At 40.9% G+C, this 23,252-nt stretch overlaps 1 protein-coding gene across 7 annotated transcripts in view; it reads left to right on the forward strand.

Moving 5' to 3' along the window:
* Dmgdh (dimethylglycine dehydrogenase) overlaps nucleotides 1-23,252 on the forward strand; it is a 70,370-nt gene that overhangs the window by 5,555 nt on the left and 41,563 nt on the right. For 3 of the 7 annotated variants that reach the window (XR_002391052.2, XM_004870206.4, XM_021248574.2), the window contains exons 2-7: nucleotides 379-553; nucleotides 8,416-8,514; nucleotides 9,805-9,969; nucleotides 12,716-12,920; nucleotides 19,702-19,950; nucleotides 21,563-21,761. Coding sequence is in view for 6 of the 7 variants with exons in the window: in XM_004870206.4 (XP_004870263.1) it covers nucleotides 379-553; nucleotides 8,416-8,514; nucleotides 9,805-9,969; nucleotides 12,716-12,920; nucleotides 19,702-19,950; nucleotides 21,563-21,761 (1,092 nt within the window). In the remaining variant the exon portion in view is untranslated. Of the gene's footprint in view, nucleotides 1-378; nucleotides 648-8,415; nucleotides 8,515-9,804; nucleotides 9,970-12,715; nucleotides 12,921-19,701; nucleotides 19,951-21,562; nucleotides 21,762-23,252 lie in introns of all 7 variants that reach the window. The other 4 variants (XM_087201171.1, XM_021248575.2, XM_013067595.3 and 1 more) reach the window with 4 other exon arrangements.

Below are 23,252 nucleotides of genomic sequence, written 5' to 3' on the forward strand. Positions count from 1 at the left end.
GAGCCGGAACCACTGAGCTAAATCCCCAACAAATAGCCTTCTTTTTTTTTCTTACCGGGGATTGAACTCAGGTCCTTGCGCTTGCGCAGCTGGCGGCAAAACCACTGAGCTAAATCCCTGGCCCTACCTGTGGATTTTTTTTTAGCTATAATTAGTACCTACAGTGCACCAGAGTCATGACATGGGATGGTGCTCAGATGTCCCCTCTCCTCCCCAACCAGGCTACCTAGTCTGAGTTTAGATGCCTGGGTTATTAAAGAGCACCATGCAAATTGTAGTCACTAGGTGTTAAGAACTAGAAACATATCAGCCAGACCAAAATTCTAGCTGCCGTAATAATCAAATAAAGTTACATTTCCTAAAAATATTGTCTTTCAGAGAAGAAAACCTGCCTTTATCTGCAGAAACACAGTGGAAAGACAGGGCAGAGACGGTTATAATTGGAGGTGGCTGCATCGGTGTGAGTCTGGCTTATCACCTGGCCAAAGCGGGCATGAGAGATGTGGTCCTGCTGGAAAAGTCGGAGCTCACGGCTGGGTCTACCTGGCATGCAGTAAGCAAAGCACCCACACTGTCCTGTGCTGGAACTGTGCCCTAGTCTAGTCCATGGCTTCTTAGTCACACCTCCTCATGGTGGACTCTTCAGAGTGAGTTCCCACTGCATGGAGGTGGGAAGAGCAGCTGTGTTTAGCGGGGCACTTCTGGGGAGCACTCAGTACTGTACTTATTTAATATTTTTGTCTTGGACACATGGCTTCTGGATTGCCATTTTCTTTCCATGTGACTTCCAGCAAGTAACTTCAGTTTCCATTTTCTGATTCATAAACAGGAATAGTGCTTATTAGTATATATTAGTTATATAGACCGGAGGGCTTCACTGTAGCATACTCAAACATGCATATAACACACCTGGATCCTTTCCTCCCATAGGCCCCTCACCCTTTCTCCTCCTGCCTATCCCCTTCCTCTCTGATAGTCTCCCTTCTACTTTCATAGCGTCTCTTTCTCTTTTTCCCCCCTACATCCCTCATATGAAAGGAAACATGAACTGTTTGACTTTCTGAGTCTGGCTTATTTCATGAAACATTGTCACCTCCAGTTCCATCGACTTTCCTGGAAATGACCCAACTTCATCTTTTTATGGCTGAATAATCTGTGTGTGTATATATACATTTTTTTTTACCCATTCATCTGTTGATGGGCATCTAGGCTATAAAATGAGAATGTTAGTACTATCTATTGGATAGGGTTGTGAGAAAGATTGAGTCAGCATATGTAAAGTTATTAAAGTTGGTAACTGCTAACCTCTGTAACAAAGGACACTGGCCGGGTGATCCTGAATATAGACCCCAGGTCTTGATCTGTCCTCCTCCCACTGGGATTTGTGTCCTTTTATCTCATTTACTTATGGTCTTAATTTTGCATCACCAGACAACAGCCTGGCCTCATGAGGACTTAAATATGAAGACAGTGAATGTGTGCTGCAGCTTTGGTGTTAAGTAAAACCCCAGAGTTTGTTGATTTTGCATACTTTGTGATCTATAGGATTTTTCTTGTGCTGACCATAATGAGGCAAACTGGAAGCTCCCCAGGTGAAGACTCAGGCTTGTCCTTATTCTTGTTTGCCATTAGTTGTTTCTGAAGTCTGCTAAGAATGGAAGAGGAGTTTTGCCACCTGCTGCGCAAGCGCAAAGACTGGAGTTCGATCCCCAGTACCAAAAAAAAAAAAAAAAAAAAAAAAGAATGGAAGAGGAGGTTTGGATTGCTGGTGCAGTTTGCTTTCAAAGGAAGACCTGGGCAGTATCAGTCTTGCTTGTCACCCTTTCCTCTGTTGAGGACAGAAAGCTAGAGTGGACCTCCTTCCAGGTCCTGCTTTGATATCCAGCACCTGCCCCAAGTATAGGGTGGGGGATCAACCCAGAAAGGGCAAGCTGACTAGCTGAGACTGAGGGACCCCCAGGCCTCAGATTCCTGATGTCAGATGGTCTGAGACTCCCAGGGAATTCACATTAAGCCTGGCTCTTCTCTCAACTACCCCTCGTTTCTCAGTCTGGAGGGGGCCTGGCCACCCACACCTCTAGCATGCTTGTCTCTCTCCACTGAGAAGCTACCAGCATGCCTAGCCTTTCTCCTGATCTCATCTAGATTCTGTCTGCAGGCATGTTATCTTGTGGAAGCAGGCCAGCCTTTCTCCTACGGCCCTCCTGTCCCTCTTCTTCAGTGTGCTTCAGTTACCCACACAACAAAGATCTATGAGGAGCTGTGCCATGTCAGGCTGGCCCTGTTCTAGGAGGTGAGGACATGGCCAGGAATGAAGCCCAGTCCCTGCCTCCTGGAGCTCACATTGTGGGGTAAGGCAGGAAGCATCCAACTATGCCAGAGCACCAAGAAGAATGGGGATACAGGCGAGGAACACAGAACGATGGGGAGGAGAAGAGGGGCTGTTACTTCCAAGAGGGGACATCAAGCAGAGATGAGAAGCTTGGTTAGTGTCATGGAGCTGGTGGAGCAGTAGGGCTATCCAGGGAGGAATACATACTTAGGGAGATGGAAATCGAGATACATGAAGTGTCTGAGAGGGAGGGCTCTTGCTCCTCCCCACCTCTAGACTGTTAAGGCTCACATACACTTGAGTGTTTGAATGGCTTCTTTGCTAATTTGCATACTGATTTGATGTGGCCTGCAATTTTGGAATAGATTACAGGATTCCCTGGGATTTTGTTTCTTAGATGCTCCATGAATAAAAAGCAACATACCCTTAAATGTAAGTTATTTTAAGAATAGTAGGCAACCTTTTTAAGATTTCTTGTGAAAAGTTAACAGTACTTTTAACAAATAATTTTCTTTTAAGCAAAGAAATACCAAAGTGAATGGGAAAAGGCTTTCTCCTGATTTGAAGACAAGTGTTACCCTATGGGAACAAAACAAAGCTCACGCAGTGCACCCTCAAGGTGAATTTGGGCGTCAGACATCAGGTTATTTGGTCCGCTTGGAATAAAGGAAAGGAAAAGAGAGGCATCCAAGGAAGCTGATTCTGGGATTTTTGCAAGTAAAGAGGCCTCCCTCTGAGGAGTAGCATGAAGAAATTCCATCTACTATGTATTTCAATACAAACTTTTGGAGCAGACAAGAGAACAGCGAAGGTTGGGGCACTGGCTGATGGGGTAGACTACAAAAGCACAGCCAGTCTCACTGAAATGTAGGATGTTTTCCATGTTAAGATGTCTGAAAAATGTAGAAATCAAATGCCTTGGGAGGAAGGCGCAACTCATTAAATGAATATTAAATGGAATCACAAACCCATCAGCCCTGAGGTTGCTATATTTTAACAGGACTGCTTTTTCATCATGTGACATTCCTAATCATAAAGAGTGCTTCCTGTGGGATGGAGGCAGGGGGTGAGCAGCAATCTGGGAGCATGGGGTGGCTCTGGGATGGTGTCCCAAGGGGTCCTGTTGGAGATCTGAGAACTGAAGCTGCAAGGTGATCCATGTCAAGTGTGGGAAGGTAACATTAGAACTTTCCATTTGTTTTCATGTACAAATGTAAGAAAGAAGTTAAACTTTGCCAATACTTTTGCATAGGCTTCACATTTGATGTGGACCACATGTCATGCCTGATTCCAGTGTTACCTGGGGGAGGCTGGCAAGCCACAGTGCGAACATCCTCTCTTTCTTCTGTCATTAGTATATTGTGACACAGTGTAAGTCGTGTGCTATAGGATGTTATCATTGTGATTAGCTGTAGAGAAACGGGGCTTCAAACAGTACACTTTGTAATGAAAGGGAGAGGCGTGAGCCTGAGAATGTTGTACTAAGTGGTGCTCACTGGTTACCTTCTGCCAATTAAGAGTTGTGAAACTTAAAGGTCATCCTATATAATATATAATTAATATATCATATATTACTTATATAATATTTTATATATTATATATATTTAAATATCCCTGGAGATAATAGAATGCTTGCCTAGTCTATGCAAGGCCCTGAATTTGATCTCTAGCATGAGTGCACACACACATACACACATGCGCACACACACACACACACACACACACATGCACAAAATAGGGAGAGTCTGTTCTTTTAAGGTAAAAGTGATGATTTCAGTAAGTGGGAAATAACTGCCTTTGCAACACAGTTCTGTTGGTAGACAGCACAATGAAAATGGGTGTTTGGAAACTCTGATATTAAATTTTCAGGCCAAAATGATATATATGGTCTAGAAAAAACTCTCATATGCGAGAGATACACATTTTAAACCAATATAAGATTTTTCTGAAAGAGGGGATGATAAAGGAGAAAGAAATATAACTTCCATCCTGCTAGATGTCAGATGTGTTGAGTTTGTGTCCCCTGAAACCGAAGAATGAATTTTGAAGGACAGTGGAGGTTAAGAGTAGGAAAGGTTTATTGAGAGATAGCTCCTGAGAGATAGGAGGGGTTGCAAGTGGGCTGCCACTGAGGCCCTTTGTCAGGGATAATTTATATACCAAAGTCACAATGTGGGTACAACATGGGTCAACCTATAGGCAACCTACAGGATTACAAGTATAGCTTCTTAGCTAATATTGGTCCATTGAGGAAACAGGTCAAGTAGCAAGGACATATGGAAAAAATAAACGGGAAGGAATGGGTCCAGATGCTTTGGTCACCCACCTGGGTGACTGATGTCTAGCTGGACTTCCTGGACCAGATGATACCAATCACAGTTCCATCTCAAGCTATTGTTTATACCTTGGGGAGACATGTAGGCTTGGCCATTGCATCTTTATCTAGAGGCCTGGCCTTCAATGGATGCGCTTCCAGCCACAGTTCTGGTGTGCTCTCGACTTCTGCATGGGCTCTCTCGAGGGCTGTCCCTGTCTGACTGCCTGTTAATTTCCACCTAATTTAGCTGTCTATGGTAGGGTAACAGTGAAGTTTGTCTCTGTTTATTCAAAATACACAAAATGCAGCACCTTGCAATTAGTTTTTAACAAGACCTGATGGACAAGAAAACATGCAACAGTTGAACATCAACAGAAACCTTGTACAGTTGTTGCCTGGGATGGAAGTGTGGGTCCCTCCTGGGGCTCTGTGCCTAAGAGACGCTGCTTCTGCTGCCACAGCCATTAACACCAGCAAACCTAGGGCCAGGCTGCCACACCAGTGGATTGAAAATGTTAAACTAGTGAATATAGTTTAATAATGAAGTACATTAATCACATAGCTCTTGCTAAGTGTGATAATAAGCCTACTATTCCAAAGTTTCTCTACACAATAAATAAAATGAAAATTATTTAAAATACTTCACTAATTCCAAGTTGTTTATCTTTATTAACAGTAGTCCATATTTACATACCATACTGTATGTAGAGAGCTATATATATTTTAGAGTTAGGCTAATTTTTTTACTGTGTGTAAGTATATAGATGAAAGGTTTGGAGCCTCTGGATGTGAGGCAGGTTGAAGTCAATCACTAGACTTTCTGAGGCAGCTGGGGCTCCAGGAAGAGGGGAGGGGTTATTAAAGATTTAGGAGAATACCACTTGTTGGCATTCATTATTTCCCACTATTTAGCACCCACTGCCAGTTCTGACTTCATTGATCCTTTCATATTGTTCATTGTCAGTCTTTCCCTTATTTACTTATTCATTTCAAAAAGGATTCATAAAATCTTAACGTATTCAAAAGTTTGCAGTTCTCAATGAGTCTGTCACATCTTCCCTCCTTTATCTTCTCCACCAACCATGATCATTTTCTTCCTTCAAATGAAAGCCTAGCCCCCTCCCTAGTAAAGATATCTGCAGCTCCCAGCATCTTCTTTACCTTTAGTTCTTAGATTTAATGCCCCTTGCTGTGGTCTGGGACTTAGTCGTGTTACAATGAACAATAGATTCTGTGCAAGAATATTCATATAAATTTTTTTTGGTACTAGGAATTGAACTCAGAACCTTGTACTTGCCAGGCAGGAGTGGTGCCACTGAGCTAAATCCCTGGCCCAAGAATATTCAAATAATTTAAATGCAGTGAACGTATTGATATGAGTCACTCCAAAAATTGTAAACATGGATTAAATGATGAACCCAGCATATAAAAGAGAGGGAACAGCCTGAGAAATTGCACCCATGTCTCCCTTCTCAGTGTCCTAGCAGCCAAGAAAAGAGGGTGGCATGACTTGTCCAGTAGAAAGAGGCATACTATGTAAAAAAGAGAGATAAACTTCTCCTTCACCATGAATTTTTAAAGGAGTTTGTTCCCTAAACAAAATACATTGGGCTAAATGTCTGGAGTAACAAGCTTTACAAAAATAAACCCATATGACTTTCAGAGGAAAAACCATTAGCTCCAAATTTCGGGCATGGAAAAGAAGAAGATGAGACATTGTAGACAGTGTAGATAGACAATGAAGGTTTCTGATGGCCTGGCTTCGTTGAGTTACACGGCTCAAGGGCATCTTCAGAGAAGCCAGGCGTTCAGAACCTCAAGCCAGTGCTCATGAATATTCATTTTTTCAACTGACAAGAGACACATTGAAGACAAAATTGGGGCCATTAGCAGATACTAGAAGGCCAGGGATTCCTTATTATTGAACCAGGAAAGGTCAAATGTACATTGAATGTCAAACATGAAAGGAAAAGGTAATGAATGACCATGAGTCAAAGAGTCCAACTCACATTTCACTAAACCAGAACCCATTTCCACTCCTACGTGGACCTGTGCCATAGGATGACCATAAGCTGGGTTAGGATTTTTTTGTCCAAAACATAGATGTGATTCTGTTCAGATACTTGAACAAGAACTAGGTAGAATCCCTGGGGTTCTGGTTCAGAAAAGATGATTGGCAAACTTTAATGTTTTAGAGTTTCAGAGAACCAAATGCCCGCCACCACCATAGAAGACTCATATAAATATTCCTACATAGGTTTTATTTTGAACAGATTGTGTACCGATGAGCTTTCCAAAATAAAATTAGCTGCAAAATGAGGCCTCAGATACTTAATTAAGAGAACTTGCTCCATATAATTGCCTGGAATTCTTTCTCTGGCTTTGACACTGTGTCTGCTGAAGTTGATAAAGGGAGTTGCGGCATAGCTATTATTTGGATATCTTTTCCAGAGAGTAATCAGTATTTACCCAACAGACATTTATGGGATGCTATCTCTGTGCTCATCAGACTAGGTTAACCAAGGTTAACCAAAGTCTATCCACCTAATCACCAGGCTGTAATTACCAGAGCTTTTCTAATTCTTGAATTTTGCAATTCAAGAAAAGGAATAGGAGAGTTGCTTCACTCATAGGATTGGACCAAGGAAAACCCTTTGCTCATCCATGGTCCCTAGCTTTAAGGGACCCATATGCCCATGGTTTGTTGGACTGAATTCACCTTTGGATGCCTTCCCCCATATGCCTTTTTAAAATTTTTATTTTTTAATACGTATTTGCAGTACATAATGATTACGTTCCTCGAGGGGAGTTGGCACAATGTACATAACATATTTTAATGTTTTTCCCATTCCTTTCCCCTCCTCCCTCCTATGTCTTGGTCCCTTTCCCTTTTGCAAAAGATCTATCTCCCTTTTTCTGTTATCTATCTTTTATTTTCCTCTTTATTTAAGTTTTGGGTTTCTTAGATAAAGAAACCATGTGATATTTGAGTTGTGTGTCTAATTTATTTTATTTAATGTTATGGTCTCAAGTTGTGTTCATTTTCTTACAAATGACTCAAGTTTATGCTTTATGACAGAGTGTACTCCATTGTGTGTGAATACCACATTTTGTTTTTTAGCTATAGTATTATAAATTGTGCTTCCTTATACAATTTGACTATTCCTAGTCCCCAAATTCAAGATCCAAAATACATGGAAACTTTTTGAACACTGATGGGATACCATAAGGGGAAAATTCCATACCTGCCTACTGATGGTTTAATGTACACAAATTTTGTTTAATGCACAGCATTATTCAAAATATTATATAAAACAATTTCAGATCATGTACATAAGGTGATGTAAAATATAAATAAATTGCTGAATAAATGAATCATGGATATGCCAGTTGTCTGGTTCCAGCTTCACTTTTTTTTTCTATTTTTTAATTTTTTTGAGACATAGTCTTACTATGTAGCCCAGGTTAGCTTCAAACTCACAGCAATCCTCCTACTTCAGCCTCCTGAGTGCTGGGATTACAGGCGTGTGCCACTCTGCACAGCTTCTGTCTTCACTTACATGGTTGAAATTGTGTCAGGTAGCATGTCCCAAGCCTTATGCCCTGGGACATCAATATTGGTGCTGATGTGTTCTCATCCCTAGTAATTGTTGGTTCATTTGTTTCTTGCTGGCATTAAATTATTGCTTATTACAGATGAACTATCAACATTTGGGGAATCCTGGGGTTTTTTTTTTCAGAATTTCTTTTCCTCCTCACTTTTCAGGCAGGTCTAACAACTTACTTTCATCCTGGAATAAACTTGAAGAAAATACACTATGACAGCATCAAACTTTATGAGAAACTGGAAGAAGAAACTGGACAGGTAAATGCATTGTTTTTGAACTTGTTTGGCAGTTCAGCCCCTCAGAAACAGGCAAGGATTCTGAAGGGCCTGAGGTATTGTCATATAGTGCCACACGCAGTGACACTGTGAACGTTGCAGAGAAATAGGGCAGGGGTTGAGGTAAAAACCTCTGCCACTTGTTTTTAAATTAACTTAATGTCTTGTCATGTATTATCCATGTAATTAACCATATTTATTTTTTAAATGAAGCAAGATTAAAAAACAGCTTCCAAAAATATCTTTAGCCATTGATTAAATCTAGAAATAAAAAAAAAAAAATCAGAGCCTCCCCACAACTGGAAAGCAAGGTCTGACAATGATGTGTGCCAGCCAGTCATGTGCTTTTACAAGTTCTTCAGGAAAATCCTCTCACTCTTCTCTTTATCCCTTGTACTCCTCAAAATACCCAAAATACAAGGGCAGCAGAGAATTTCTGGAGGCTAAGGTTGACGGCTGTTTTCTTCTCCTGCTGTCTTCTTTCCTGGGAACCCCCATCCCCCATCCCCCACCCCCCTCCTCACCCGCTTGACGAAGGCCAGGTTGCCTGCCTCTCCACCCTCCCCACTGACATGTACTGCAGCTATGCCCAATAGATCTGCAATGTGCTGGGCTTTCCAAGCTACTGTTTTTATTTGTGCTTTATGTATGTATTTATGTATTTTTCTGTTGCTTCCTCTGCCTGAAACAGCATTCCTCCCACCCTTCCAGAGCCCAATGGCACAGCTCTTGGTCCTAAGAACATTTGTGCATACCACCATTACAATGCAAATCTCTCTCTATTGTAATTGTGGCATTCCTGGTTGGTTTCCCTGACAGATCATGATAAATTGAAGGCAAGGACAGCTTATTTTATCTGTGTAACCCAGTGCCTTGCTGAGGTGTGGTGAACTGAAGGAATTCAACAAATGTCAAATGAGTGTTTGCATATTTGATTCATCTCATCGTCATTTGAATCTGCACACTGAATACACCCTATGTTTTTGCCATGCATTCCTCTTTCCTGTAGACAGTCAAGTTCATCAAGGTGGGGTCTTGGTCTTTCCCATTTACTCCTCACATCTCTGGGGCTCAGAATAGTGCAGGGTACAGAGGAGGCACTGAGTTGCTGATGAATGTCTTTTCAGAGACACAAATATTATATGTAGTTAATTATTTCACTGTAGAGTAAGTCACTGTTATACACTTTCATTTTGTGTGTATGCTGGAGATCTGTGTTTAAGTGCCAGATGATAATTGACATATGTGCTTTCTTTGGAATTATTGTCACAGGTGGTGGGATTCCATCAGCCAGGTAGTATCAGAATTGCTACAACTCCTGTAAGGGTAGATGAATTTAAATACCAAATGACACGCACTGGCTGGCAAGCTACAGAACAGTATATTATTGGACCTGAAAAAATTCAAGAGATGTTTCCTTTACTTAACATGGATAAGGTATTTGAGGAACATTTTTACCATTTGTTGAGTTGACTTCAAATTTTTAAAATGTTAAAAAGTTAATTTAAAATAGAAATACTTTGTGCATATGTTTCAAATGGCAAAATTAGATGATTAATGCTGGATTTTTGGAAATTACCAGGTGGGCTGTTATGTATACTAAATGAAATATGAAAAGGTGAAGAAAGGTATTACCAGTTTTTCACCTATGACAACTGAAGAGATGTTTTCTATATCTTTCTGTTACTGTGTCCCTCAGATAAAAAGTTTTCCATTCACAAACCTGTTTGAGAACTGCAGAGAACTGATAACCTGAACCATTGTTCTAGAAAGTTATTATATATTTTTAAAAAGCAACTTAAAATGCTATGTTCCACAAACATCACCTAGCTCATAGCTGTACTTCCCTTATAGACTCTGTTCCAGGCATGGATCTAGACATGCGTCAAATTTTCCTGAGAAAATCTACTTGACAGAGAATGTGGTATTTTTTCCCTTCTCAGTGATCATCCCTTTTGAATAATAATACACTAACACTACCATGCTGAGCCCTTTATATGCATAATTTTATCTAATCTTCATAATAATATAAAGTATATATTATTACTGCACAGGAAACTGAATCTTAGACAGTTTACACAGTGTGCTAATATGTTCAGTTAGGAAGAATTGGAGCACAGATCTGAGGCCAGCCCTCTCTCTCTCCACTGCACTTGTACTGCAGGGCTGTCCAGCGAAACTGGTACTGTGCCACCAGGTGATAACTATTGCAGTATTTCCAGTCACTGTGAGTTTGTATTACTGCTATTGGTGCTGGGCTTGTTGGTCTTGTGAGTCTTTACAGACTCCCTTGCCTACAGTCCCTGTGCAAGCAGTGAGATGGCAGGTTGGCATTAACACTGCACTGTCTGCATTGAAATTTTGACTCCACTCCTAGTAAGGACATGCTTGAATCTGATTATATGTCAGTCCTATGACACTTTGTAGATGTTGTCACCAACAGGATTTTTCCCAAGGCCATTGAGCAATGGAAATCCATGTGAAGAGCATTCTCTGGATCCAGGAAGGATGCCAAATCAAACAGATAAGAGATCACTATAACAAGGACACATCCATTTACAAAATACTCAATATGACATTTCAAAGTCTGTGGGAGTGTGAATTTCACTAAAATTAAAACTCCCTTGCATGTAAGAGGATTAAATTTGTTGTCAAAAAATTTTCCACAAATAAAAGCCCAGACCCACATTACTTCACTGGTTAATTCTACCAAATACTGAAAGAATTAATGCTAAGCTTTTGTAAACTCTCTCAAATATAGAAAAGAATACTTCCCAACTCATTTTATAAAGCCAGTATTGCCCTGATACCAAAACCAAAGATACCACAAGAAAAAAAATATAAATGCAAAAATCCTCAGCAAAATATTAGCAAACTGACTTTAGTAATATATCAAAGGGATTGTACAGCATGACTGTGTGGAATATATCCCAGGAATGCAGGGTTGGTTTAACACCCGAAAGTCAATCAACATAATAACACCACATTAACAGGTTAAAGGACAAAAGCCACACAATCATTGAAATAGCTGTGGAAAAAATATCTTACAAGAGCTCTTTGGGCCAGGATTTAGCTCAGTGGTTTCACTGACTGTTGGGCAAGTGCAAGGACCAGAGTTCGATCCCCGGTACAAAAAAAAAAAAAAAAAGAGCTCTTCGTTCATTTTTGGTGATAAATAGATTTTTGGGGGGTAGGTGAAACCTAAAATTATAATATTTCATTGTGTTCATTCTTTCAACTAATTTCCTCTTAGTTCCGCTCTTCTGTCCCCACACAGTATCTAGCCTGAAGCCTTAACATAAAGTTGGCATACAAAAATTAGTCGTGGAATTTTGTATATGTGCTGCCGAAGCGAGCACAGTTGTGGAATTTTGAATCAAGCTTGTATAAATTTTTCTGACAGTGGATTTAATATATGAATTTATTAATAATGTTAAATAATTAAATATAAATTATAGCCGCTGTGGTAGTTAGAGTTAGATTTGGCTTTAAATGTCAGAAACCAAAATAGTAATGTTTAAATAAAATGTAAGAGTTTTTTTCCCTTTCATTTAAGCTGTCCATGTCTGAAACAGGTACTCTTTTTCATAAAAACTTCAGGGACCCAGTCACCTTCCAGACCACTCCTCTGTCACCCCTGGGGGGTGACTCTTGTGACACAATAGTAATATGATTTCACCAGCAGTGCAAACTCTAGCCCTCTTGCATTGCAGACAGCAGGATGGAGGAAGGGACAAAGAAGAAAGACATGTGCCAGTCGTCTTTTAAAAATGGTTTGTGGGAGCTGACACACGGCATTTTATTTGCATTTCTGTTGACCAGAACTTAGTAGTAGTTTTAGGTACCAGCTGGAAGCAATAGCTGCCAGGCAGGTTGGAAACTGTACTCTTTATTCTTAGTGGCCATGTGTCCAAATAAATGCTGGAGTTCCATTACCATGGGGGAAGGGAGAGGGATTTCGGAAACAATCGCAAGCTTCTCTTCATTAGCCTGCCTACTTAACACTGGTGCAAATACTACCCAGGTCTGAGCAGGACTTAGGAAAACTAAGATGTGCAAGCCTGATCGAGCTTTCAAAGGTACACTTTGAAAGTTCAGCTTTATTAAACATTTGCTGGCCATATATATTTATGCCAAGTAATATATATTTGTTTGAATATTGACTCTCATATGATTGATTTAGATTTTAGCTGGACTGTATAACCCTGGAGATGGTCACATTGATCCTTATTCTCTAACGATGGCCTTGGCTGCTGGGGCTAGGAAATATGGGGCCCTTTTAAAATATCCTGCACCTGTGACTTCTCTGAAACCCAGGTTAGATGGAACATGGGATGTTGAAACGCCACAAGGATCTATTACAGCAAACAGAATTGTGAATGCTGCAGGTGAGCATCATATCTTAAATAAACTAGTGTTTTATGAAATATATGGTCATAAAGTAATGTTTTACTCTAAGAATATTGTTATGAAGCTCTGTGCTACTCTCAAATTTGTTTCTAAGCTATTAAGCCCTCCCTCTGTCACTGTGCCCTTGGTGTGCGAGAGCACTCTGTCCTTGGTTATTCTATTTTCTTCTATTCCAGATTTGTCAAATGAAGGCTTTTTTCTCTTTTCTTTGTTCACCATTTATGCTAATAATTAACTTTACTGTTCAAATTTTTGGGAGTTGTCTTTGTTCTCAATTAGCTTTGTAGGATACATTTGACTACTTCTGTTCTCTCATCTATTTCTGATTACTTTTGACTCTAGCCAAAAACTTGTAACACTTTTCCTTTCAGAATGTTATTAAACACATTCTGTAATCTTCTTCAGGCTGTGTAGCTGCAGTTCAGAAGCACAGAGCGGTGAACTCTCGACAAGTATCTGAGACAGTCTGACAACCTGGTCGTTTTTCCACTTGTTCAGGGCAAGGTTCAGTTGGGTCCTGGGACTTGGCCAAGGAACAGCCAGTTCTGTCAGAGCCAGAACTGGAACCTGGTCCTTTGATTCTTGAGCTGATACACTTTCTATTTCTAGTAGGTCAGCTGTATTCGAAGCCCTTTTTAACCATCACACAAACATGAACAGATCCTAGTGAAAATGCTTGTGTAGTCTAAGCTGGGCTTATAATTTATATTTTCCTGTTGTTCATAATGGTGTGTTAGAACCTAAAATAAGCATGAGGGCAGTAACTGATTTTCTTTGAGCTGTTATTTAAATTATAAAGTAAAAATGATCTTTATTTTAAAAATGATCTTTATTATTTATCAGATCAAATAGTATGATGAAGACATGACAGGAACATGTATCCTTCTGATTCTTTCCTCTAAATCATTACTTTTGAAAAATAATTTTTTATTGAATTTTATTTTTTGTTTTTTTTGAGACAAGGTCTTGCTATGTAGTTCAAGCTGGACTTTAACTCACTATGTATCCCAGGTTGGCCTCAAACTCACAGTGATCCTCCTGCCTTAGCCTCCTGAGTGCTAAGATTGCAGGCATGTGCCACCACACCCAGCTAGATGCTAGTTTTTAGCAAAATATTTTTAGTGGTCCTAGAAAAAGTCATGTCTTTAATATTTGAGAGTCTAAATTACTATTTCTGAATCTTTCTAACCCATGACTCCCACTCAAGAAGCTTAAAAATCTCATACAGTACTTTCTTTAATAGAATTTGAACTTTAAAATAATAGTGACTTACCTAAAAAGTAAAAATGGGTATAAAAATTGCTTTATTTTGAACTTTCCTTGGCCCTTCGGCCACCATCTGATTGTCTTCTCTCCCATTGTCTTTGGGAATCTTGGCATAAGTTTTGTTAGATCTAAGACATTGCAGTCATTTATACTTTTTTCCAAGTAGTAAGAATTCTTTGCAAGTTTGCAGTTTTCTTTTACGGTCTCATGAATTCAGCCCCTAAAAATATTTGGCTGTGCTCATCGTGAGACCAAATACCAAACAGACACAGTGGGATCTCCTGATTTGGCAGTAGTGGAGGCAGACATTGCTAAGTGATGGCTGCACTTGTTTCAGGTGGGCTTGGACAAAGTCCCACTGATTTTCTCAGTGCAGTGCTTCAGGAAATCATCCATTTCCAACAGATATTTGGAGAAATTACCTAGAATATCGTAGTTATCTGTTGTTTTTCTAAAATAATAAGCATCTGTTTACACAGGAAATTGCTATTGTAATATTTTTTTCCCCTAAACCACATATTGTGAGGAAATAGGAATCTCTGAGGAGGAGGATGGGATGATTTCCAAAGAGCTCTGATGCCACCCCAGGAGCTGACTCTCAGGTGGAGCTTTCTGTGTGGCTGTGGACCCTGGGGCAGGGGTGGGGGGCTGTGACAGGAAGCCCCTGAGAATGGCTGTCCCAGGCTGGCCTTGGGGCACAGACCCTTGGAATGAGGGGGACAGCAGCCTTTGTGGGTTGGTGACAGCCCCTTGATCTTTGCCCCTGGACTTCCCACTCACATCCATTTCTTTCTTTGGGAATTCTGGGCAACTTGCTTCTGGAAGTTACATGAACTCCTGTGTCAGTTCTCAACTATATTACATTCAGATCAGGTCTCTGACCCAGAATCCTTTAAAAAAAGTTTCCCTTTCATACTTCTTTTCCACTGGGCAAAATTACTGGGGGGAAAAAAAAATCAAACTAACTATATATTAGTCCATGGGAGAGAAGGATGTGTGTGTGTATGTGTGTGGTATGTGTGTGTGTATTTTTGTTAGTGTATTAAAAAAACTAATTTAAAGGACAGAGACCACCCTCCACAAAGGGTCAGCCTCAGTGTGTGTGGGGGTGAAGATTTGGCTAAGCCCCTTCTATAACTGAAACTGACTTAAGATCGATGTTCTGACTTAAAGTGACCATCATGTTAAATGCTAGGGTCTGGAATATTTCCCAGAATCACTCAGAGACCATGGTATCTCACAAATACAGGAAAGGGTCTCAGGACAGCTCTGAAATCTAATTAAAGTTACCAGGATATAGACTGGGAAATACAATTGAAAAGTATAAGATTTAAAGCTTGTGGAGTCTTCAGGGTGTCCATAAACAGGACATTGTAAGAGAAAATATGTGTTGGTTTGCTGCTGTGTTTCTGGCCTCATCCAGGGAAATGGGGTTCTCTGACCCTGCGACCCACACATTGCCAACCCTGGACCTCAGGCGAGTTACTCGTTTATAAAATAGGGATAAGAGTGCCCATCTCAAAAGTTGTTATGGGTAGTAAATCAGCTAATAATGTAAAGTATCTAGAAAACAGGGCTTAACACATGGAAAGCACTAAAAAATTAGGTAAATAATAACTGTGATTATTACAGTCATTTCCTTGAGAATGGATGCCCTAGTCTGGAGATATGAGCATCAGAGTATCATAGTTTCTTGGCATCCACCTTGTGATTACTCTTCTTGCCCTACAGTCATCTGACACCCATTCTCCTAGTAAACGAATTCCCCAAGAATTTGGTTACCAAGCATGTGTGCCTAAATTTCTGAGGCTTCTAAAGCATTATAGTTGAGGTGGTCTGGATTTGGCTCAGAAGCTGTATTTTAACTTTACTGTTGGTACAACTCTTGAAAACCACAACTGGACAGGAAAGCAGCTGAGGAGGTTTTTGGTGCGCTCAACCTTTTGGTGTACAATAGTTAGTTGTTTCTTGAGTTCCCCAGTTCCCTGAGCTTTCAGAATTGGCACTTTTGTTTTTATCTGCCCTTCCCCTCAGGGACAGCGAAAGGATGTGACCAAATACTCTTTGTTCTGAGGCAAGCCTGCCTGCGTGATGACAATGTTTCTCTTTTTTTTTTTGTATTAAATTCTTTTATTGGTACATTGTAGGTATACAACACAATTACATTTCTCATCGGGAATTGTACCTTTACATAATGCATCTTGGTTCTTATTTTTTCCCCATTTCTAGCCCTCCCTTCACACCCTCCACCCTTCCCTATTGACAATGTTTCTCTTGACCTCATTTCCAGTTGACCTATGGAGCCTGAGATGATGTTGTAAAATTTACTTAAGATTTCTCCTAATACGGCAAATCAGAAATGTGACTGGAGCATTCTAACATGAAGCCCAGTGTTCAGCCAAAAAGAAATGCTTCATTTTGCCTGTTACTCTGGGTCAAAGAATGAGACTATCATTGCCATTGTAAGAACCACCTTGTAGAAGTGAACTTGTTCATGAATCTTCACCCTTATTTTAACATATCCTTTTTATTAATCACTGCATTTTTTAAAAAATGGAGGCCATTTTTATTGGCTCTTCAGTAGTTTTTGAGGTGGCAGTCGTAGATTTTTAGTGATTCCTCTACTTGACTCTCATTAGAACTTGTAGGATTGAAGTGTAATTTTGGCTAGATTTGGGCTAATTTGATTAACATATAGAGGAAAAGAATGCCAACAGGTACCCATTCCAGAGGTAAAACGGGGTGGAGCTTGTATGGGATTTGAGGTAATATAGTTACCTGACACTTATGCACACAGTTCCATTTTATTTTAGTGATGAAGTATATTAACAAACAAGTAATTGGACTCAGAAATTCATAAATATGTTTGAATATGTGAGAATTATTTTTATTCCTAATTGAAATAAGTAGATTGAGTATACTGCAGTAGTTTGAATTGCTAGGATAAATATTTTGACCATTTATTTATTTTTTAAAATTAATTTTATTGGTATATTTAAGGTATGTAATATAATGACATTCATCATTGGAAATTTGCACCTTTACGTAATATATCTTGGTTCTTATTTTTTCCCCATTCCCCTGCCCTCCCTTCAACCCCTCCAGCCCTCCCCATTGACAAAGACTTTGTTTTCATTTTTTCTTTTTCTCATATTTATTCCATTCCCTTCTTTCTTTTCCCCTACCCCTCCTACTTCCCCTTCCCCTTTGCACCTTTTCTTCCTATTTCACATTATCTATTATACCTTTAAGTCCTTATTTACACTTTCAGTTTCTCACACTAGAGAAACTATTCAGTATTTACAATACAGTATTTACAGTATTTATTTCACTTCAGAGTATCACCTCAGTGTGCATCCATGTAGCTATAAATGTCTCTAGTTTCTTGTTCTTTATGGCTGAGTAATACTCCATTTTATTAAAAAAACACATTTTCTTTATCCATTCTCCAGTTGATAGGCAATTGGGTTGCTTCCAAATACCCTCACTGGAGAAAGATAGCCTCTTTAATAAATGGTGCTGGAAAAACTGGGTTTAAACTTGCCAAAGATTAAAACTAGACCTGTATCTCTCACCATGCACTAAACTAAAATCGAAATGGATGAAAGATCTAAATATTAAAAGAGAAACACTAAACCAGCTGGAAGAGAGTTTAGGTAGAACTCTTGAAGACATTGGTATAGAAAAAGATTTCATGAACTAAACCTCAGTTGCCTGTGAACTAGCACAAAAAATCAACAAGTGGGATCTCTTCTTATTAAAAAGCTTCTGCACAGCAAGAGAAACCACCAACCGTGTGAACAGACAACCCACAAAATGGGAAAAAATTTTCACCTGCTGTCCCTCTGACAAAGGTCTACTATCTAGAATATATAAAGAACTTTAAAAAATCAGACCTCCCAAATTTAAAGACCCAATCCAAAACTGGAATGAACAGACATTTCTCACACAAAGAAGTAGAAATAAAAAATAAACATATGAAAAAATGTTCAACATTTAAGAGATGCAAATGAAAACAACACTGAGATTCCATTTCACCCTAGAAAGAATGGCTGCTATCATGAAATCAACCAATAACAAAGGCTGGTGGGGCTGTGGGGAAAGAGGAACCCTGCTCCACTGCTGGTGGGAGTGTAGACTGGTGCAACCATTGTGGAAATCAGTATGGGGATACCTCAAAGAACCAGGATTGGAAGTCCCATTTGACTCAGCTATTCTCCTGCTGGGTATCTGCCCCAAAGAATTAAAAGAATCATACCACAGTGATATATGTGCACCCATGTTCATAGCAGCACAATTCATGATGACCATTTATTTTTCTTAAAGTGCTCAAGGGCTGGGAATTTAGCTCAGTAGTGCCACCGCCTGCCTCGTAAGTGCAAGGTCCTGAGTTCAATCCCCAGTACTGAAAAAAAAAGTGTTCTAGTATATGTAACTGTGGCTTTACTATATTTTCCTACAAAGTCCTGAGATTGATAATTCATATTTTCCTACTAGCAAGAAAACATTAAGTCTTTAAATTATTAAAGATCAACAAATAGCTTTGCTGCCCACAGGTAGGATTTCTGGTTCACACATGGGTGCCCATTTCTGGGATTATCGTACAAGTGTGGCCAAGGTAGCTGTTAGGCCAAAACAAAGCAACATAATACAAGGGTGACAGTTGGATGGTTAAATGGAAGCAAACTTTGGCCCCTAAACGAGCATAATCTCAGTCCCCAGGCTGACCCATCCTGGGTGATTCTGTGTCCAGCTCTGAACTTCATGACAGAGACTTCAGAACTTACTATCAGAGTTTTTAAAACCAAAAACAAATTATTAAAAATTTAAGGAGTGAAACCTCTAAAGCAATGACTAAAATAAGATTCTCTAATAATTTGAAAGATTACTCAAAATTATTATCAAACAGACCCTGAGATTTAGCTCAGTGGTTCTGCCACCTGCCTGGAAAGCGAAAGGTACCGAGTTCAATCCCCAGTACCAAAAAAAAAAATTATTATCAAACAAACAAGCAAACAGAGCTCCCTGCCTCAACAACCCTTTGATGGTCAGGAAGCAGCACATCCCAAACAAACGACAGTCACTCGGTGCTGGGGATCGATCCCAGGGCCTTACACTGGCATTGAACTTGCCTTTCTGCTCCTTACAGGAGATGGTCTTACAAAACTCATTCAAATTGGGTGATTTTATCTTTAAAAATAATAGATAAAACTTAATATGCCATCTATTCCAAAATGTGTACATTTTCAAATTTTAATAAGCAGAACAACCTTGTAGCTTTGGAATTCCGGGTGTCATAGATTTGGAGACACAGAGTTTGGGAGGTGGAGGAGCTGACCTGCAATGACAAAATTTTAGATTGTGATGACAGTCTTTAGGCTTCGCCATGAGAACTCAAGCCTCCTAAATAATTTTGATATAAATTGTCCTATCAGTGTCATATGTACTATGTTAATGTTTGTGGTGCCATTTTTAAATGATTTTTTCCTTAAGGGTTCTGGGCGCGTGAAGTAGGTGCCATGATTGGCCTGGAACATCCTCTCATCCCAGTCCAACATCAATACGTGGTTACCTCCACCATCCCAGAAGTGCAAGCTCTGAAGCAAGAACTCCCTGTGCTCCGGGACCTAGAAGGGTCCTATTACCTCCGACAGGAGCGGGATGGGCTTCTGTTTGGACCCTACGAGAGTCAAGAGAAAATGAAGGTTCAGGACACGTGGGTCACTAGCGGGGTGCCCCCAGGTAGGTCCTACAGGCCAGACACGAATGGTTCAGGGTGGGCCAACAGCGGAGTGAGACAAGCATGTCCTCTAGCATGAGCAGATACCTGAGCCCCTGGAGTGCCTGTTCCTGGGGTGCCTGTCCCTGGGGGTGACTGTTCCTGGGGTGACTGTCTTCCCCCACCTTTGAGCATGCGGCATGGAGTGAACATGAGTGTCTGAGCTGCTGGGAAAGACTCCATCTGCATCATTCACTCTGCCAATCTCCAGCCTCCCACCTTGCCCTCAGCCTGCTGCCTGCTTAGAGTAGTTTCAGGATTCTGGTCGAGCAGATCTGAGCTTCCACAGGTGACCTGGGACCCATCAGAGGCAAAACACCACCTTCTGGGAAGGAAGGCCAGAGGTGGGGAGATACTAAATTTCGGAGGCTGGGTTTGAACTTGGGATCCTCCGGTCTTTGCCTCCCAGAGTGCTGGAACTGTATGTATGAACCATCCACTTGGCTTAGAATTATGCCTTGATAAGCAACTTGGGATAGAGAACGAAACCCTCCCTCCAATAGGCAGCAGGCAGAGTAGCAGGAGTTGATCCCTAACCTGCCTTCTCACAGGTGGGACAGTTGGCCACGGGGATTTGGTTTTGCTGAGTGGGCTGTGTGCATCGGGGCTGAGCAGACTCACTCCTGCCCAGAGGGAGGACTGGGCTCCCACACATCCGGAGCCTCCCTCTCTCTCCCCACTATTCCCTATGGCCACAGCACCTCCTCAAAGAAAAAAAAGTTAAGGGCTGGGGATTTAGCTCAGTGGTGCTGTCGCCCGCCTTGCAAGTGCAAGGTCCTGAGTTTGATCCCCAGTACCAAAAAAACAAAACAAAACAAAAAGAAAAAAAAGTTAAGAAATACTGAAATCCTGCCAGTTGGAGGCAGAGCTGGGTTGTTGCCCCTCCTCCACCCACACAGGGCAAGAGTGTTACACATCTTAACCCACCACTGGTGACCTGAAGCCTGAGTGCAGATGCCTGCAGTTGCCTGAACATGTGGTCCCCAGGAGGAGATGGCGGGATGCTGTGTGGGAAAGTCACCAGGATGGGCAGACTTAGTGCATCTGTGGCCCTGCTTTGAATTGGGGCTTCAGGATAGAAAGCACTTGTTCTGCAAGGCTGTGGGAGCAGGCTGGAGAAGGAAACCTCCTGTGAGGGGAGGGCAAACAGGGCTCAGCCTCCATCCTCCCAGATCCTGGGGCGGCCCCACTTCCCCCAGGGTCTGGTGTGACCCTGTTCCCTCCCATCTGCCTGCACCCAGCAGCAGGTGGGGGCAAAACAGGCTCTGATGGTTAATTGAGGAATAAAGATCTCTCCTGACAAGCCAAATTATTATGGTTTGTATTTTTTAAAAATATGATTGGATCAAATAGTGGAAATTTAATATATATATATATATATATATATACACACACACACACTTAAATGTCTATAAATTTTAAAAGGGATTTATTTCCAGAACAATAGCATTATAATTCTCTGTAACATAATGGGTGTCCCTGTGTGGACAGTGAATGTTGAATTTAGACTTCAATCACTTCAGAGCGCTTGTCTGTGTGCAAGGGCATGCTGACCACGGTGGCATTTCTTTTCAGGCTTTGGAAAGGAACTTTTTGAGTCTGACCTAGACCGAATCATGGAACATGTGGAAGCGGCCATGGAAATGGTTCCAGTCTTGAAAAAGGCTGACATCATTAGTGTCGTCAACGGTCCCATCACATATACACCTGACATTCTGCCCATGGTCGGCCCACACCAGGGGGTCAGAAACTACTGGGTGGCTGTAGGCTTTGGGTGAGTATCTCTGCGAATCCAGTGGTGACTGTAAAATCATTTATTTGGCTGAATGTGGTCCCATAATTTCAAGGACAAAAAAGGAAAACACAGGAGAGAGAGAGAGACAGAGATTTTCTCTTTCATGACCAAGGAATAATACAAGAAATAAAAAATTTCAGTGTTAAAATACTGACTATATAATGGTTTAATTACCTATATAGGTTTGAAAGATTAGCATACAGAAAGACAATCATTTCCTGAACTTTTCTTTGTCTACTTCCTGACATTTCCATTATGGATGTCTCTTTTCATGCTGTTATCTTCTAGTAGGTCAGTTTGCCCCCATTTTATAAGGATGTTTTCATAACACAATGTGACAAAGATAATTCAAAATATCAAACGAATAATGTATCTGATGCATTTTTCACCATAATTTGTGTTTGCCCAACATGATATGTTTCTCTGTAATTCCTTGGGTTGCTTCCTGTTTATGATTCCATTGCCTCTTTGAAGTTTTATTTCTAATATTTGTCACATTAATTTGGTGAATATTGATGTCAAACCCACTTTACCATCATATCACAGCTTCTAATATTCTATTTTTCTTCCCCATTTTATCTGGCCACTTACTCCCGTGAACATTTAACAATTGCCAGCTGTCTGGCCTAGTGCTCCAATGCTGGAGGAGGGTAAATGGTAAATTGCTGCCTCTTATTCTCCTTGAGAAACAGCCTTCTAACAATTTAGGTATTCACTTTTCTAAAATAGCAAAATTGGTATCTTGCTGTGAGGAGAGCTAGTTAGCATTTCTAGTCTGCTGGATGCCACCCACACCCTTAGAACCTGTGGTTCTGGCTGCTGAGTCGCTGTACTTTGGGGGGCTGAAGTCTGCATTTCAGACCCTTCCCTGGGCAGCTCCTTTCCTTGGTTCTCTCCCCATGTCTCTGGCCCATTCGATTATTCAGAAGCTTCTCTTGACTTAACCGCAGATAAACTTACCGTGAAGGCCTTCGTGAGACAAGAGTGAGTGTGTAGAACTATGCATGACCACATACATGTGATCTCTCTACTCTGATAGCAAAAACACTATCATATTTTTGGTTTTCAAGAGTCTTCTTCTTATCGAATAGAAAGCAAGCCAATCTTCCCCACTAAGTGACCCATTAGTTGCAAAATACAGGGCCCAGAGAGCCTTTCTACCTCCCTGCATGTCCCAGGTGAATGCTTGTGGGCTGAATGCTTCCAAGATGACAGCCCTGATTCCTTGCAAAGAGGCTCCTGCCAAGCAGGTCCAAGCTGAGCTGAGTGTGAGGAGCACATGTTCTCCCTTCCAGTCTCCAGTCAGTCAGGATGATCACAGCTCAGGAGGGCCTGTGAGGCACGAGCCACACTAACCCAGTCCTCTGCTTCCTTCCCCCTCACTCACCCACACCCTTCTTTCCTCCACAGGTAGGAGATAAAGGCTAATTTGTAGATACACCCAGTACTGTGGAAAGAAACAAGCTATCA

The sequence above is a fragment of the Heterocephalus glaber genome, unplaced genomic scaffold, assembly GCF_053883595.1.
Source record: "Heterocephalus glaber isolate CG9 unplaced genomic scaffold, H.glaber_assembly_v1.0 deba00001757, whole genome shotgun sequence".
Taxonomy (NCBI): Eukaryota; Metazoa; Chordata; class Mammalia; order Rodentia; family Bathyergidae; genus Heterocephalus; species Heterocephalus glaber.